Below are 14,792 nucleotides of genomic sequence, written 5' to 3'. Positions count from 1 at the left end.
ATAGTTTCTCATTAAACAGTCAGTACACATATTGTTTTATGACATTGGTTAACAACCCCACGACATGTCAACACTCTCCCTTCTCGACCTTGGAGGACCTTTTTTTTGGTGAAAATATACATAGCCAAAGTTTCACCATTTCAAAAGTTTCTACATGTACAATTCAGTGACATCGATTACATTCTTCCAGTTATGCTGCTATTCTCGCTATCCTTTTCCAAATTATTTCATCACCATTATCTTCAACTCACTGCCACCTAAACTTCCCATCAAACCTTTTGAGTTGCTGTTGTCAATTTGATCTCATAGATAATTCTTTTTTTTTTTTTTTGTACCTTAGATGAAGGCTTACAGAACAAATAGTTTCTCATTAAACAGTTAGTACACATATTGCCCTATGACAATGGTTAACCACCCATTCCCATTGTTCCCTTTCCCATTGTTCTGTTTCCAGAATGAAAAGAGAAACTGGAGAGACAGAGCACCAGGACCACATGTCAACAGTGTCCCTTCTCAACCTTGGGTTCCCTATCACCAGCTTTCCTGTCCCCTCCTGCCTTCTAGGCCTTGTCCCTGGACTACTGTGCCTCATTAGTCCCGTTTTGTCTTATGGGGCTGTCCAGTCCCCGCTGAATGGTGAACCGTGGGAGTGACTTCACCACTGAGCTAAAAGCGCATTCGGGAGCCGTATTCTCAGGGTTTCTCCAGTCTGTCAGGTCAGTAAATCTGGTCTTTTTTTGTGAGTTAGAATTTTGTTCTACATCCTTATCCAGCTCTGTCCAGGATCTTCTGTTGTGATCCTGGTCAGAGCAGTCAGTGGTGGTAGCCTGGCACCATCTAGCTGTACTGGACTCAAGTCTGGTGGAGGCCGTGGTAGCTGTGTTCCATTAGTCCTTTGGACTAATCTTTTCCTTGTATCCTGTTCTCTTCATTCTCCCTTGCTCCCGAAGGGGTGAGACCAGTGGCGTATCTTAGATAGCTATTCACAGGCTTTTAAGACCCCAGACGCTACTCACCAAGGTAGAATGTAGAACATTGTCTTTATAAACTGTGTTATGCCAATTGAACTAGATGTTCCCCGAGACCATGGTCCCCACAGCAAGGCTGTAAATCTTTATGGAAGCAGACTGCCACATCTTTCTCCCACAGAGCAGCTGGTGGGTTCTAACCACTGACCTCTTTCTTGGTTGGCAGCTGGGCACTTAACCACTGTACCACCAGGGCTCCATTTTATTTAAAAGTAGGGGTTAATTTACTTACCCCATATAAGCAATTGGAGGAGCCCTGGTGGTGCAGTGGTTAAGAGCTCGGTTGCTAACCAAAAAGTGGGCAGTTCTATGTGGCAGTTCTGCTTCTGTAAAGATTTACAGCCTTGGAAACTTTATGTGGTCACTATCGACTTGATGGCAGTGGGTTTTTTGCTTGGTTTTGCAAGCAATTGGAGGAGCATAAAGCATATTTACATTACTTAAGGATTTGCTGATATTTTTAACACCTAATTGTAGGATATTTCCAATAATTGGGAGAGGAGTGGGGGCAGGTGGGAGCTTCCCTTTCCCATTGTTGTGTTTTCAGAATGAAACTGGAGAGAAAGAGCACCAGGACCACAACAGATCCATTGAAGCCTTCTCGAGCTTAAAATCAAAAGCTTTCATAACATTCCTGGCTAATGCAACTTGTGACTCTCTGAGCTTGGAAAATTACCAATCAGATTGTTATTAGGTTCTTAGGTGCCCTCAAGTCAGTTCCAACTCAGAGCAACCCTACGTACAACAGAATGAAACACTGCCTGGCCCTCATCATCCTCACAAGCATTGCTGTGTTCAAGCCCATTGTTGCAGCCACTGTGTCAATCCATCTCGTTGAGGGTTGTCATGGATTGAATTGTGTCCCCCAAAAATATGTGTCAACTTGGTTAGGCCATGATTCCCACTATTGTGTGGTTGTCCTCCATTTTGTGATTGTAATTTTATGTTAAAGAGGATTAGGGTGGGATTGTATAACACCCTAAGGTCACATCACTGATCCAATGTAAAGGGAGTTTCCTGGAGTGTGGCCTGCACCACTTTTTATCTTACAAGAGGAAAGGGAAGCAAGCAGAGAGGGGGGACCTCACACCACCAAGAAAGCAGTGCTGGGAGTAGAGCATATCCTTTGGACCCGTGGTTCCCGTGCTGAGAAGGTCCTAGTCCAGGGGAAGATTGATGACAAGGACGTTCCTCCAGAGCCGATAGAGAGAGAAAGCCCTCACCTGGAGCTAACGCCCTGAATTTGGACTTTTACCCTACTTTACTGTGAGGAAATTTCTTTGTTAAAGCCATCCACTTGTGGTATTTCTGTTATAGCAGCACTAGATAACTAAGACAAGGGTCTTCCTCTTTTTCACTGACCCTCTACTTTATCAAGCATGATATCCTTCTCCAGGGACTGGTCCATCCTAATAACATGTCCAAAGTACGTGAGACGAAGTCTTGCCATGCTCAGTTCTAAGGAGCATCCTGGCTGTACTTCTTCCAAGACCAGTCAGATAGATCTGCTTTAATCCTTCCTGAGTGGACTTTGGCCTATTCTTCAAGATAAAAATAAAGTGCTCTTTAATCTTGCTCTCTTTTCTTCCATGGAGCCCCTTGGAGATTCTAATTTAGTCTGTCCGTGGTGGGGCCCAGGAATTGGTAATTAAAAAACAAACAAATGAAAACACCCCAGAGGTTCAATGTACAGCCAGGATTAAGAAATCACAGAAGTAAATGATTTAATCAAAAAATTGTTCAGCATTCTGGATTCTCAGACTGATGGTCAGTTGGGAATTTAGGATTTTGAGGGCAATCAGTGTTCAGAAAGTTTTAATTTTCTTGGAATTCAGATTTCTGGGGTCCATGGAGTTGGGGTGACCCATCCAGGCCATTGCCCTGAGATCTTCTTTTGAACCTTGAACCTTGAGAAAACTGGTTTCCTAAAGTCACCTTTGGGTCAAAAAATAGCCTAGTAAGTAAGTAGCTTAGTGAAGTTCACTTTGTCTTGGGCATTGTGCTCTTTTAAAGAATTATCTACATGCAGTCAGTTTCGAGAAACAGAAACGTCGGCGGACTGGAAGCTGTGCTTTAGGGTAAATCGTTACTGTAAAAACACTGTTCTGGCCCTGCTTCCATGGCAAGTCGACAAGATGGGGTATAACAATCTTTAGAGGTTATCTCATCTTTGGAATATTTTGGACTCCCTAGTCGAAATATAACCCTGATTTGCTAATCATATATTAAATAAACTTCAATCAGTTTCTATTATTGACTTAACATGATTTTTGTTTTAACAGTGTGTTCTATGACTTGTATATTAAAAAATAAATAAATTTCTTTCCTGTAATGCTTTATCACAACCTAGAAAACACTGTTCTTCAAAATGGATACTTTCCAAAGTGAATTTTGAAATATTTTAATCTGTATTAACATTACAGCTGCCTAGACATAAAAAGACTAACATAACACATACATCTTAAAGAAACATATATCAAGTAATTAGTATATGCTAAGGAAATTTACACTTTTACCATTAAACTCCCTCAAAAAACACTGGCAGGTAGAGATTCTTATTTTCTATTTTTCAAATGGAGAAAGAAAAACTCTGGAAGAACAAGAAACCTCTCCAGTTTCATATAGCTCATAACAGGTGGAACTGTAGTTTTAATTTTCATTTCAGTGGGAGGGGATTAATGACATTAATAATGCTGAGTACTATTTCAGCTGCCCATTGCAGTGTTATTTCTTCTTTTGTTAAGGGCTTGTATATTTTTTAATGTGAGTCCATTATTAGATACACGCACAATCACAAGTATATAGAAAAGTTGAAGATATGTACAAAGGTTTTTTTTTTCTGAAAATGATTTGGAACACCTGAAATATGTTAGTATTCATTTTCTAAAACCTAGTTGATATATAACCATATCCTATATAACCATAATACAGCCATCAAAATGAGGAAATTAGTATTGATGAATTCAGACCATCTAATCCTCGTTTCCCTTCATGTTTTCACTAGTAAGTCCCAATGATACACTTTATGTTCAGTTCCAGAATCCAGAATCACATTTTGGAATTTTGTCACATCTCTTTAGCCAGTTTCAGTCTGGAACAGTTCCTCAGTCTTTCCTGACTTCCATGATCTTGTCGCTTTTGAAGAGTGCAGACTGGGTGTTTGTAAATGTCCCTCAATTGGGTTTGTCTGATGTTTCCTTGTGATTACAATCAGGTTATGCATCTTTCGCAGGAATATCACAGAATGTTTTTCTTCTCTTTGTATCTTATTAGATGATAGACAATTTCAGTATGGCCCATTACAGATGATGATTACTTTGATTACTTAAGACAGTGTCTGGCAGTCTTCTCCATTGTAACATACCTTTTTTGCCTGTACAATTATTCTGTGGGTACATTCTTTGAAATGATGTAACTATTCCTCATCAAGTGTTCAATTTGTTCATTTATTTATATCAGCAGGGAATAGTGGATTCAATTGTATTCATTATTATCATTATTTATTTTGGCACTCAGACTGTCTCCTGATAAGATTCTGTGTGATTTGGATACATCCCTATGAATCCTCGACCAACTGTTTACTTTCTAGAACACAAGATATTCCAGGCTCATTTTGTACCTTCCCTGCCCTAGTTCTCCCTCCAATCAGCCATTTCTCCAAGGAGCCTAGTTCTTTTTGGTTGAAAATGTAGTTTAGAAGTCAACATCTGTGCACTAGGTGTGCTCATTGCTGTGGGGGTATCATAGCTCTCAGGCCTTCTCAGTGGACAAAGATAGGGAATATATACATTGTAGATACATAGTACATATATACATCTATAGTTATTGCTATACTTATCCACACAGGCTGACAACCATGAATTCATATTGATACATTTTATTTTAATCCAACCCCAGAGTTCATTCTAGTTTTCTCCCTTTCTGTATTTATAACTATTTGATGACAATGAGACTCTTGGCTCCCATTATCTTGGATATATTTTATTTGATTAATCCTCCTATACGGAAGCAATCTCTTATTTCTGTCACCAAATCCACCAAATGGATACTCTCCTGATCCTGTTTGGGCTGTAATAATCCACCCAAACCCCCTTGTCTTAGTCATCTAGTGCTGCTGAAACAGAAATACAAGTGGATGGCTTCAACAAAGAGAAATTTATTCTCTCACCGTCTAGTAGGCTTGAAGTCTAAACTCAGGGTGTCAGCTCCAGTGGAAGGCTTTCTCTGTCCGCTCTGGAGGAAGGTCCTTGTCATCAATCTCCCCTTGTTCTGGAAGCATCTCAGCACAGGAACCTCAGGTCCAAAAGACGCGCTCTGCTCTGGTGCTGCTTTTCTGGTGGTATGAGGTCCCCCATTCTCTGCTTGCTTCCCTTTCATCTTTTGTAAGATAAAAGGTGGTGCAAGTCACATCCTAGGGAAACTCCCTTTACATTGGATCAGGGATGTGACCTTAGTAAGGGCGTTATATAATCCCACCCTAATCCTCTTTAACATAAAATTACAATTACAGAATGGAGGACAACCACACAATACTGGAAATCATGGCCCAACCAAATTGATACACACATTTTTTAGGGGACATAATTCAATCCATGATACCCCTCCTTGTAGAAGCCCTCTCCACCCTGATAAGGCACTGATGATACTCCATCCCAGGCTGCCCCCAGGTGTGAACACTCTTCTGACACTGCTTAGGTTCTGATACTCCACACCAGGCACCATCTGTGGGGAAGTCCTACTTACCCTGCTTGGCCTCTGATGCCGCATCAGGCACCACCCCTACGTGGGCACTCTAGTCAACATGCACATTTTGACTCCCCAAACAAGGCAGCTCCCCACCTGCCCATGTGGGTGCAGTCCTCACCTCTCAGGCTCTGACACCCAATGTGGGGCCGCCCTTCCATGGTGATGCCTTCTTTACCCTGCTTTGATCAAAGTCCCTTTACCAGGCAGCCCCATCCTCATGCATCAATGCCCTTGAGTTCAGACACTCTAATAAATAAACAATAAATAAATAAATCTCAATTAAAAAAAACACAAAGAAATAAAAAATGGGTGTAAGACTTGAAAATCAATTCATGAAGAAATAAATGCATTCAAGAGCACAGCAAAAGTGATGCGTATCATTATTCATCAGGGAAATCCTAATGAAAACAATGACATACCACTCACACTATGAAAAAGGAAAATTTAAAGACTGAAACCACCAAAAAATGGCAGAAGTGCGGAGAAACTAGAATCCCATATTCTAAATGTAAAAAAATAAAACTACTTTGGAAAAGGATAATGTAAACATTCTTTTGACTTGTGTGTATCAAGGGCTGAAGGTGACAGAGTGGGAGCTAGTGGAGTCACTTGAGCACCACAGGATGGCAAGTTCAATGGTTTAGGGAGCAACACCAGCTTGTCTCTGAGTTTTTTTCCCCACCTGTACAGAGCCCTCAGCTTTCTTTCCACGACCAACACATCCTTCTTTCGAGTGTGGGTTGGCTCACATGTGACTTTTCATTTGGGTTTTAAGCTCTATTTGGGGGAAACATCTGCAGAGATTATGCATACTCAGGATCAACCAACAAAGACTTTATCCCTGGGTCACTCATTCATTCATGCCACAAATAGGCACATCCCAGAACAAGCCTATGCTTCCCTCATTGTTCATAACAATCCTCCATAGAGGCCCTGAGATCTAGGATCTCTTTACTTTTATAATTACTATTATCAATTATTTTTAATAAGGCTGAAAGTATGGACCCCACCCAACCTGTACAGAAAACTCATCTGAGGTTTCACCCAACCTGGACTTCTTAGCCCTGCACAATCTCCAGGCCCCATCCCAGACTCCAGGTCCCCTGGTCGGACTAGATGGGAATTTTCTATTTCCTACCCTAGGACCAGGCCAGTGACCAGGGCAGGAAGGACTGTGTGGCTCATGTGGGGTGGTGGTGGCTGGTGACAGGTTTCAGTGGGAGTGGTGATCAAGAGTCCAGGCCAGGGCTGTCACTATCTCCACTTTCATCCACCTCTCTGCAGAGCTCTTAAAGGCAGACTCTGAAGATTTTCCTGTCTTTGGACTTTTATGCTTTCAAATTTTCAAACTTGTATTTCTGCACTCACTCTTTAAAAGCAAACAAAAGAAAAATAGCCACCCTCTAAGTTTACAGGAACCTTGGTTAAGCGCTTGGCTGCTAACTGAAAGCTCAGTGGTTCAAACCCACCAGCTGCTTCGCATGCAATAGATGCTTCCGTAAAGAATACAGCCTTGGAAACCCTATGGAGCAGTTCTACTCTGTTCTATAGGGTCGCTATGAGTCAGAAATGACGACCGCACAGGGTGTGATTTTCGTAAACTGTTTACAGGGTTCTGTTCTTCAGAGCTCCAGAACACTTTGTACTAAAATTTATTTCCACTGCCGTCTTCCTTGCTTCCTTTTCAACTTCTAACTCCCTAAGCTACATTATTGTTCACTTTCACACTCTCATTTTAAGTTTTCTTGTATATTAAACAGTATGAATTTCCCTCATTGAATGCTACCTCTAATTCTACACATTGATAGGTTCCCATTGTTAATTATTTTCAAAGTATTCTGCAAAAGTGTTTTTGGTGGCTTCTTTGATCCAGATTACTTAGGAAAGTTCTGAACTTTCCAAGCAGTTGTTCTATTTACTTCAAACATTGTTTCTATGTATCCTGAAATGAAATTACAAAAATAATCTCCATTACACTATTTAATTTTTTTAAAGTTTGAGGCTCTTTTGTAGTCCAAAGTGGTAAATTCTAATGTTACATGATCATCTGATATTAACATTTGAAATTACTTCACTATTCTGCATTTGCAATTTTAAGCTATTCTAATGGACCTACCTGCTCAGTCAGCAGAACATTATGTGGGAATCTCCAGGATTTTTCTTCATTCATTCATTCTTCCCACAAATATGCATGGAGCACTGAGCCCCTAATCCCGTCTAGGCACTGCCCTGGGCACTGGGGATACAGGAGTGAGGAGGCTCAGTGGTTACATGACTGGTTGTGAGCTTTCGTGAGCAATGGAAGGAAGAAGGGCTTTCCAGACTGAGAAGAGAGTGTGCATAGAGAAATGGGTGTGCCTTCTGGGGCCAAGAAGGAAAGGTTTAAATAGAGGAAAAAAGCGCCAAGGGCAGGGTGGAGGGTGAGTTCTTTATTGTAGTCCTTTCCACCAGACCCTCTACAGGGATTTCTACTGAGTCCTGGGTCCATTATCCTAAGGCACAGAAAATCTGATCTACGTTTAAATATATATGGCAACAAGAGTAACATTTTCCCATGAGATAAACAATCAGCGTATAAACGTAAGGTTCAAGAAGCATTTCCCCTCTCCCAGAGTGTATTCAGAACTTCTCTTCTCATTGTCTGATACCTTCTCATATAAAATCTACATTGTTCTCTTTTGCCCTTTATCCTACTCTATTATAGACTTTGCATTAGGTGTTTTTATGCAAATAATGCACCCCCTCTACACTTGTTTGCCAACCGTTCCCTCCCCTCAGGTATTTTCGTAAGTCCTGCTAAGCCAATTTTTTTTTTTACATGTTGCTGTTTAAAAAAAAAATTTGCAAAGGCATTTACAAAAATACCTGGACGGGATAGGAAGACAGCTGTTGGCAAGTAAAAGTAGAAGGTGTGTGTTATTTGCATAAAAATACTGTACTTAAGACTTCTAGGTCTTGTTTTCTTTTCTCTGGTTCTATTTACCCCTCCTCTTACTAATTTTCAGGACCTCTTTTATCTTGTTCTATTCTTGTTTTTCATGATATACTACTACCATTTCCAATTTCTGGTTTTTTGTCAAGACCCTGCACTTTCTCCGATATGTAATTAACTCAATGTCCAATTAAAATCTTTATGATGTGTGTGTACTGCAGTGAAACAAGTCAGCATAATAATGTTGAATCTCACTATTGACTAGTCAAGTCTTTTGCTAAATTTCACCTGAAAAAAGAATTCGATGAGATCATCTTATAATGAACATTTATTTGGTAAATGATCTTATAGAAATAGACCCTAAAATCATAAAATTTCTTATTTCAACAACATAAAGCATAATCCCAATCTCCCCTATCAAAAGCCTACTCCATAAATGAAGTACCAAAAGCCATGAACTATACTGCTAAAGAAAGGGACATTTACTCAACTTCCACAGGAAGACTGTATAAATCTGGGGGTGGTGTACACATCAGCCTGTACCCAAGAGTACTACCGAGTCTCAAAATTTAACTGAAAATCTTTTAAACTTAATATGAATACTTCTGTGTTCTTAATAAGGCTCAGAAAATTACCATCTATTATGTATACAATGGTATTGTTACATTATATAAACTGATACAAGTAATCAAAAGAATAATGTAGAGAATCTGGATTTCAAAACAAATATAGGTAAATCACTAGATGTAAACAAGAACTTTTAGAGCCATTCTTTAGCTCCAATTTAAAACAAGCATTCAGGGCTGGAATCTTCAGAATTTTCTAATATCTTGAAAATCCCCATCTTCTCTTTAATAGGTCCTGAGGTATTCATTTGACCTAAGGAAAATATCAAAACAAGTACTTTTTTAAAAAGTGTAAAAATCTAAAAAAGAATCTTAAAAGAATACTATTCCTATCTGTTATATGTTGCAAATATTTGGGGGGGGTAGGACTGTCTTTTATCTTTATTTATGGATAAAATATTTGCAAAGCACATATCCGATAAAGAACTTGTATCCAGAATATATAAAAAACTTTTATGACTCAATAATAAGAACATAAACAACTCAATTTAAAAATGAACTATCTGAAAGTAAGTTGAAGGGATCATGTACAGCCGTATGCAAATATCATGAGCTCTCTTAAAGAAAAAAAAAAAAAAAAGAAGCCCTGGTTTGTACCTTTTGCTTATTTCTGTAGTATAAATATTCCTACTACCATCACCAATTTTAGGCTAACAACATAACATCACTGAACGCAGAGTTGGGAAAAGATGCACTTCAGCACACCATTATATAGCATTTGCACCATATAGGGTAACAGTAATATGTTCTAATATAATTAGAAAGTGATGAGTTTTAAATATTTTAAATATTATCTTTGTTTTCAAAAAATTTACGTAATTGTTAAGTTTATAAACTTTAATTTTTAGAAATGGCTGTACTTACCAAGTGGCTCATAGTGTACCAATGACTATATCCCTAAATACTTTAGCATTCAGACCTAAGATAAAGGACATTCTCCTTCACATCCACAACATGATTATCACAACTAAAAATTTAAAATTCTGTATCATCTACATTCAAATTTCCCCACTTGCCCCAAGACTAATTCCTATAGCTTTTTCCCCTTTTTAAATCAGGATTCAAATAAAGTTCACATATTGCATTTGTTTATAACTTTTAGTCACTTTTTATCTACTACAGTCCTCCATTTTTTCCTCTCATGACAATGAATTTTCTAAGAGTCCAGGCTAGTTGTCTGACAGAACTTTCCATAGTCTGGATACTCCATGCTGTCATATAACTTTTATTCCACATTTCCCCATATTTCTTGTAAGCTAGATATTAGGTCTAAACGCTTGATTAGATTCAACTTAAATTTTTTTACAAGAATACTTCATAAGTGATGCTGCATACTTCATACTGCATCACATCAGGTTGTACACTATCAGTGTTGCTAAATCTGGTCACTTATTTAAGGTGGTATCCACCATACCTCCCCACCATAAAGATACATATTCTCCTTTTCTGTTAGTTGAAGTAATCTATGTGCAACACATTAGCATCATGTGAATATCCTGTTCCCCAACTTTTCACCTAATTTTTAGCACTCACTGATGAGCTTTTCCTGAATCAATTATTTCACAGGAAAAGGTAAATGGTGATTTCTAACTCTATCATTCTACTACCTTTAGTAGTTGGTACGGTTCTGTAAAAAAACGAGATAATTTTTCTTCTCTCTCTCCTTCTTTTACCCTTTGTTAACGATCCTCTCTGGGACTTAGCCTTAACTATAAAGTGAAGGGACAGAACTACACAAATCATTAAAGTCTCTTGAAGTTCTAAAATTCTATGATTATACTAGTTACGTATAAGTGTAAGTGAATATAGAGTAATCTCTGCCCCCATTTTACAATCCAGATACTATTTTATTACTCCATGGAACAGCACAATCAAACTGAAAACTTTACAGTGTGGAGCGAATAACACCTTACTACAAAAATGAACCAAGGCTCCTTGGAAAAATGGTAGATTATAGGTCTGGGGTAGGAAATTTACAAGATGAGATGTCTGGGACATCTTGTTGTGCCATCAGTGAAGCTATCAAATGAGGTCATAGCAAAAGCACACAGATGCCAATGTTAAGGAACCTAACGTGAGATAATGTGAGGAAAATATTAATGACTATATTGTACTGAAGCACATCAAACATATAAAATCCATGAGCTTATAATGATACTAAAAAAATAAATAAGTAAGTAAAAACTCACTGGTCACCAGTGTAGGTTGCTAAGACATCTAAAATTTGATAAAGAAAAAAAAGGGCAATCAAGCATTCATCATGCTATTCCTATATGGATTGTATCTCATGATAACCAAAGAGTAGATAAGGGAAAGTTCTTAATAGATGAATTCCAGCTATTGAAGAAATGATAAGATAAAATCCCCATTTTGCAATCCTTAAGGAAATACAAACAAAACAACAAATCCATTGCCCTCAAGTCGATTCCAACTCATAGCGACCCTATAGGACAGAGTAGAACCCTCCCATAGCATTTCCAAGGAGCGGCTGCTGGATTCGAACTGCCAACCTTTTGGTTAGCAGCCGTAGCTCTTAACCACTGTGCCACCTTAAGGGAATAATAGATGCTAAAACCATAAGGTAAAACAAAGGTTGACGGGGAACTTTACAATCAATATTAAGATCAGCCTGAATCTCCTGATCTATTTTAGCTCACTAAAAATAAGGAAGCCTGACATGTGCCTCATGGTACGATATAAAATATGAGAACAAAACACTGACATTCTTGACTAAGATATGGAACCTAAGTCTAAGTCTGTAGAGCTATTTATCAGTTTACAGGAAATAATAGAGATTGAAAAACAAGTTAAAGGATACCACAAGGAAAAACATAAGCCAATTCCAGAATGGGTGCCACTTTATAGGACAAATAATCCAGTTTCTCCAACAAATCAATGGCATGGAAAAACAGAAGTGGGGAGGTGTTATAGAAGAGAGATAACAATCTATAAATTTTGGATCCTAATTCAAACCGTAAAAAGATTTGAGATGACTGGGCAGTAGTTAATGCTAAAGAGTCAGTGTCATTTCTCTTAAATGTAATAATTGACATAGCGGTTCCATTTAAAAACATGTTCTCAGTAAAAGATGAATAATGAAGTATTTAATGGTACAATGTCATAATATCTGAGGTTGTATTTGAAAACTGTAAAAAACAAAAGAGAGACAGCAATGAAACAAGATTAACTAAATGTTAACTACTGAGGGTAAATAACTGATAGGGGCTCATTACACTATTACCTTTACTTAGGTATGTGTTTCAAAGTTTCTGTTAAAAAAAAAAAAAAAAAAAAACACAGAAGAAATACTTACCAATGAGATCACTCCGATCTAACAACAACTCTAAATCTTTATCACTAATGACCTTTTCTCTTGATCCTTTTACTTCCCTAGAAAAAAACAAAATATTCAAGTCTATATGAATAAATCAAAGCTACGAATTATTTTTCTAAAATTAAAAGAAAATCTTACCTTTCATAATCTCTAGATTTTAATAATTCCATTAATTCCTTAGGATCTAAGAAGTTCTTAGATTGACTTAATCCAGATTTACCACCTTTGAAATGATCTAGAAAAAATTATCAAGAAATTCAAAACATTAAAATTCCCTTTAAAAACCTATCAGAATGGATTGCATTAAAAAAGAAAGACAAAACCAAGTGCTGACAAAGCTGAAAAGCAACTAAAACTCTCATACTTTGCTGGTGGTTATGTACACTTTGGAAAAAGGTCTGGTAGTTTCCTATAGTTAAACATAAACACACCCTATGACCACGGAAGAAATAAATGCATATGTCCACAAAGACTTGTCTAAGAATGTCAGAGCAGCTTGTTCACAATAACCAAAAACTGGAAACAACCCTAACATCCATCAACAGGAGAATGGATAAACAAACTATTCAGCATTAAAAAAGAACAAACTTCTGATACAAAACAGACGAATCTCAAAATATTACACTGAGCTATAATCAGTCAGACTAAAAAGAATATATTCATACAAATGAATCCATGAATGAAGTTAACAAAAAATTAAATCAATGTACAGAAATCAGAATAGTGGTTGCCTTCTAGTGGGGGCAGGGGGACATGAAGGAATAACAGTAAAGGGTACATGAGGAAACTTTCTTGGATGATGGAAAAGTCCATTATCTTCATCTGGATGACAGTTACACAAGTGTATACATTTGTCAAAATTCATTAAGCTGTACACTAAAGATATTATTATATGCATATAATACCTCAATAAAATACTGTCAGCATTAAAAAAAATCCTTATAAAATTTCTGTGAAATTAATCTTTAGGAAGTTTTCCTAAAGCTTTTTGGTAGGTAAACATTTTATCAGGAATACCTATTAATATCATGCCAAATACTCCCCATGACAAGTTAGAATATGGCACCTTAAGATAATCCTTGATCATTTAACTGTCTCTCTACTCCATATCTAGACACTAATTTTCTTCTTTTTGTATTTATGGTCACCAATTTAGTGTAGGCCTTTAACAGCTCCAAATTCCCCAGTGCCTATTTAAAACCTGCCGTATCAAGAAGCACTGAGAAAATTTCTTTTATAAAGAAAATAACAAAAACTCACAACATACAACAAAATTGAAGCAAAAAAGTACTACATAAATGTTATTTACTTTTGTGGATGATCAACTTCTCCAATTTTCTTTTAGCAGCTGCTCGTTCCACAATTTTCTGATCAACAGTATTTGCTGTAACAAGGCGATATACAACAACTGGCTTTGTCTGACCAATTCTATGACATCTATCCTGGGCCTGAAGATCAGACTGGGGGTTCTTAAAATTAAAAAGGAAAATAGTATTATAACAGTATTAGGTTCAAATTAATTTGAATTCATGATATGTGGGTAAAATCAAAATGTATGATCCAATCAGAAACTTATTAATGGTGTCTAAATTAAGATTTCTTGAGTGGCTTCATAGATAAAATTATCAACCCATATATACCCTTGGCAACACAAAAAAATTCTTAAATACTCAAAAAGAAACATGTTTAGGTTTTTGTACATATAAAACTTAATTTAAAAAAATGATTCTTAGCTGAAATTTGATACCTTATCAAGGTAAGATTAAAAGTTTAGAATGGAAATACAATAAGCGTATTGCTGAAAATATACTTTACTTACAACTTACCCAATCACTATCATAAATGATAACTGTATCTGCTGCAGTTAAATTAATGCCCAGACCACCAGCTCGTGTACTCACTAAGAAGATAAACACTTCTGGATCTGTGTTGAAGCTATGCATCTAAAAGCAAAAAGGATGTAAACATTAAGGAAGGAACTGAGAAAGAAACTTCCGCCAGCAAGACTGGGGGAAAATTGCTTTTAATTACAATTATTAAACGTTTATCCAAATGTGGCCAAACAATTGTTAATAAAAACTGTTCATGTTAACTTCATTTATTTCCCAAATACTTATTTTATTATG

The 14,792-nt window shown here is 37.3% G+C and overlaps 1 protein-coding gene and 1 pseudogene across 2 annotated transcripts in view; both read right to left on the bottom strand.

The window, feature by feature from the left end:
- The window catches only part of LOC101349501 (cytochrome P450 2C9-like), a 9,463-nt pseudogene extending 5,037 nt beyond the window's left edge, over positions 1-4,426 (bottom strand).
- Positions 4,427-9,016: 4,590 nt separating this feature from the next.
- Positions 9,017-14,792, bottom strand: part of HELLS (helicase, lymphoid specific) — a 42,143-nt gene continuing 36,367 nt past the window's right edge. For both annotated transcript variants that reach the window (XM_004369952.2, XM_012557760.1), the window contains 5 exons: positions 14,493-14,609; positions 13,976-14,135; positions 12,805-12,901; positions 12,646-12,722; positions 9,017-9,585 (listed from right to left, as the gene is read on the bottom strand). In XM_004369952.2, the coding sequence (XP_004370009.1) occupies positions 9,491-9,585; positions 12,646-12,722; positions 12,805-12,901; positions 13,976-14,135; positions 14,493-14,609 (546 nt within the window). In that variant the 3' untranslated portion in view covers positions 9,017-9,490. The remainder of the gene's footprint in view (positions 9,586-12,645; positions 12,723-12,804; positions 12,902-13,975; positions 14,136-14,492; positions 14,610-14,792) is intronic.

The sequence above is a fragment of the Trichechus manatus genome, unplaced genomic scaffold, assembly GCF_000243295.1.
Source record: "Trichechus manatus latirostris isolate Lorelei unplaced genomic scaffold, TriManLat1.0 scaffold00007, whole genome shotgun sequence".
NCBI lineage: Eukaryota > Metazoa > Chordata > Mammalia > Sirenia > Trichechidae > Trichechus > Trichechus manatus.
This window is presented reverse-complemented; position numbering and strand designations above follow the sequence as displayed.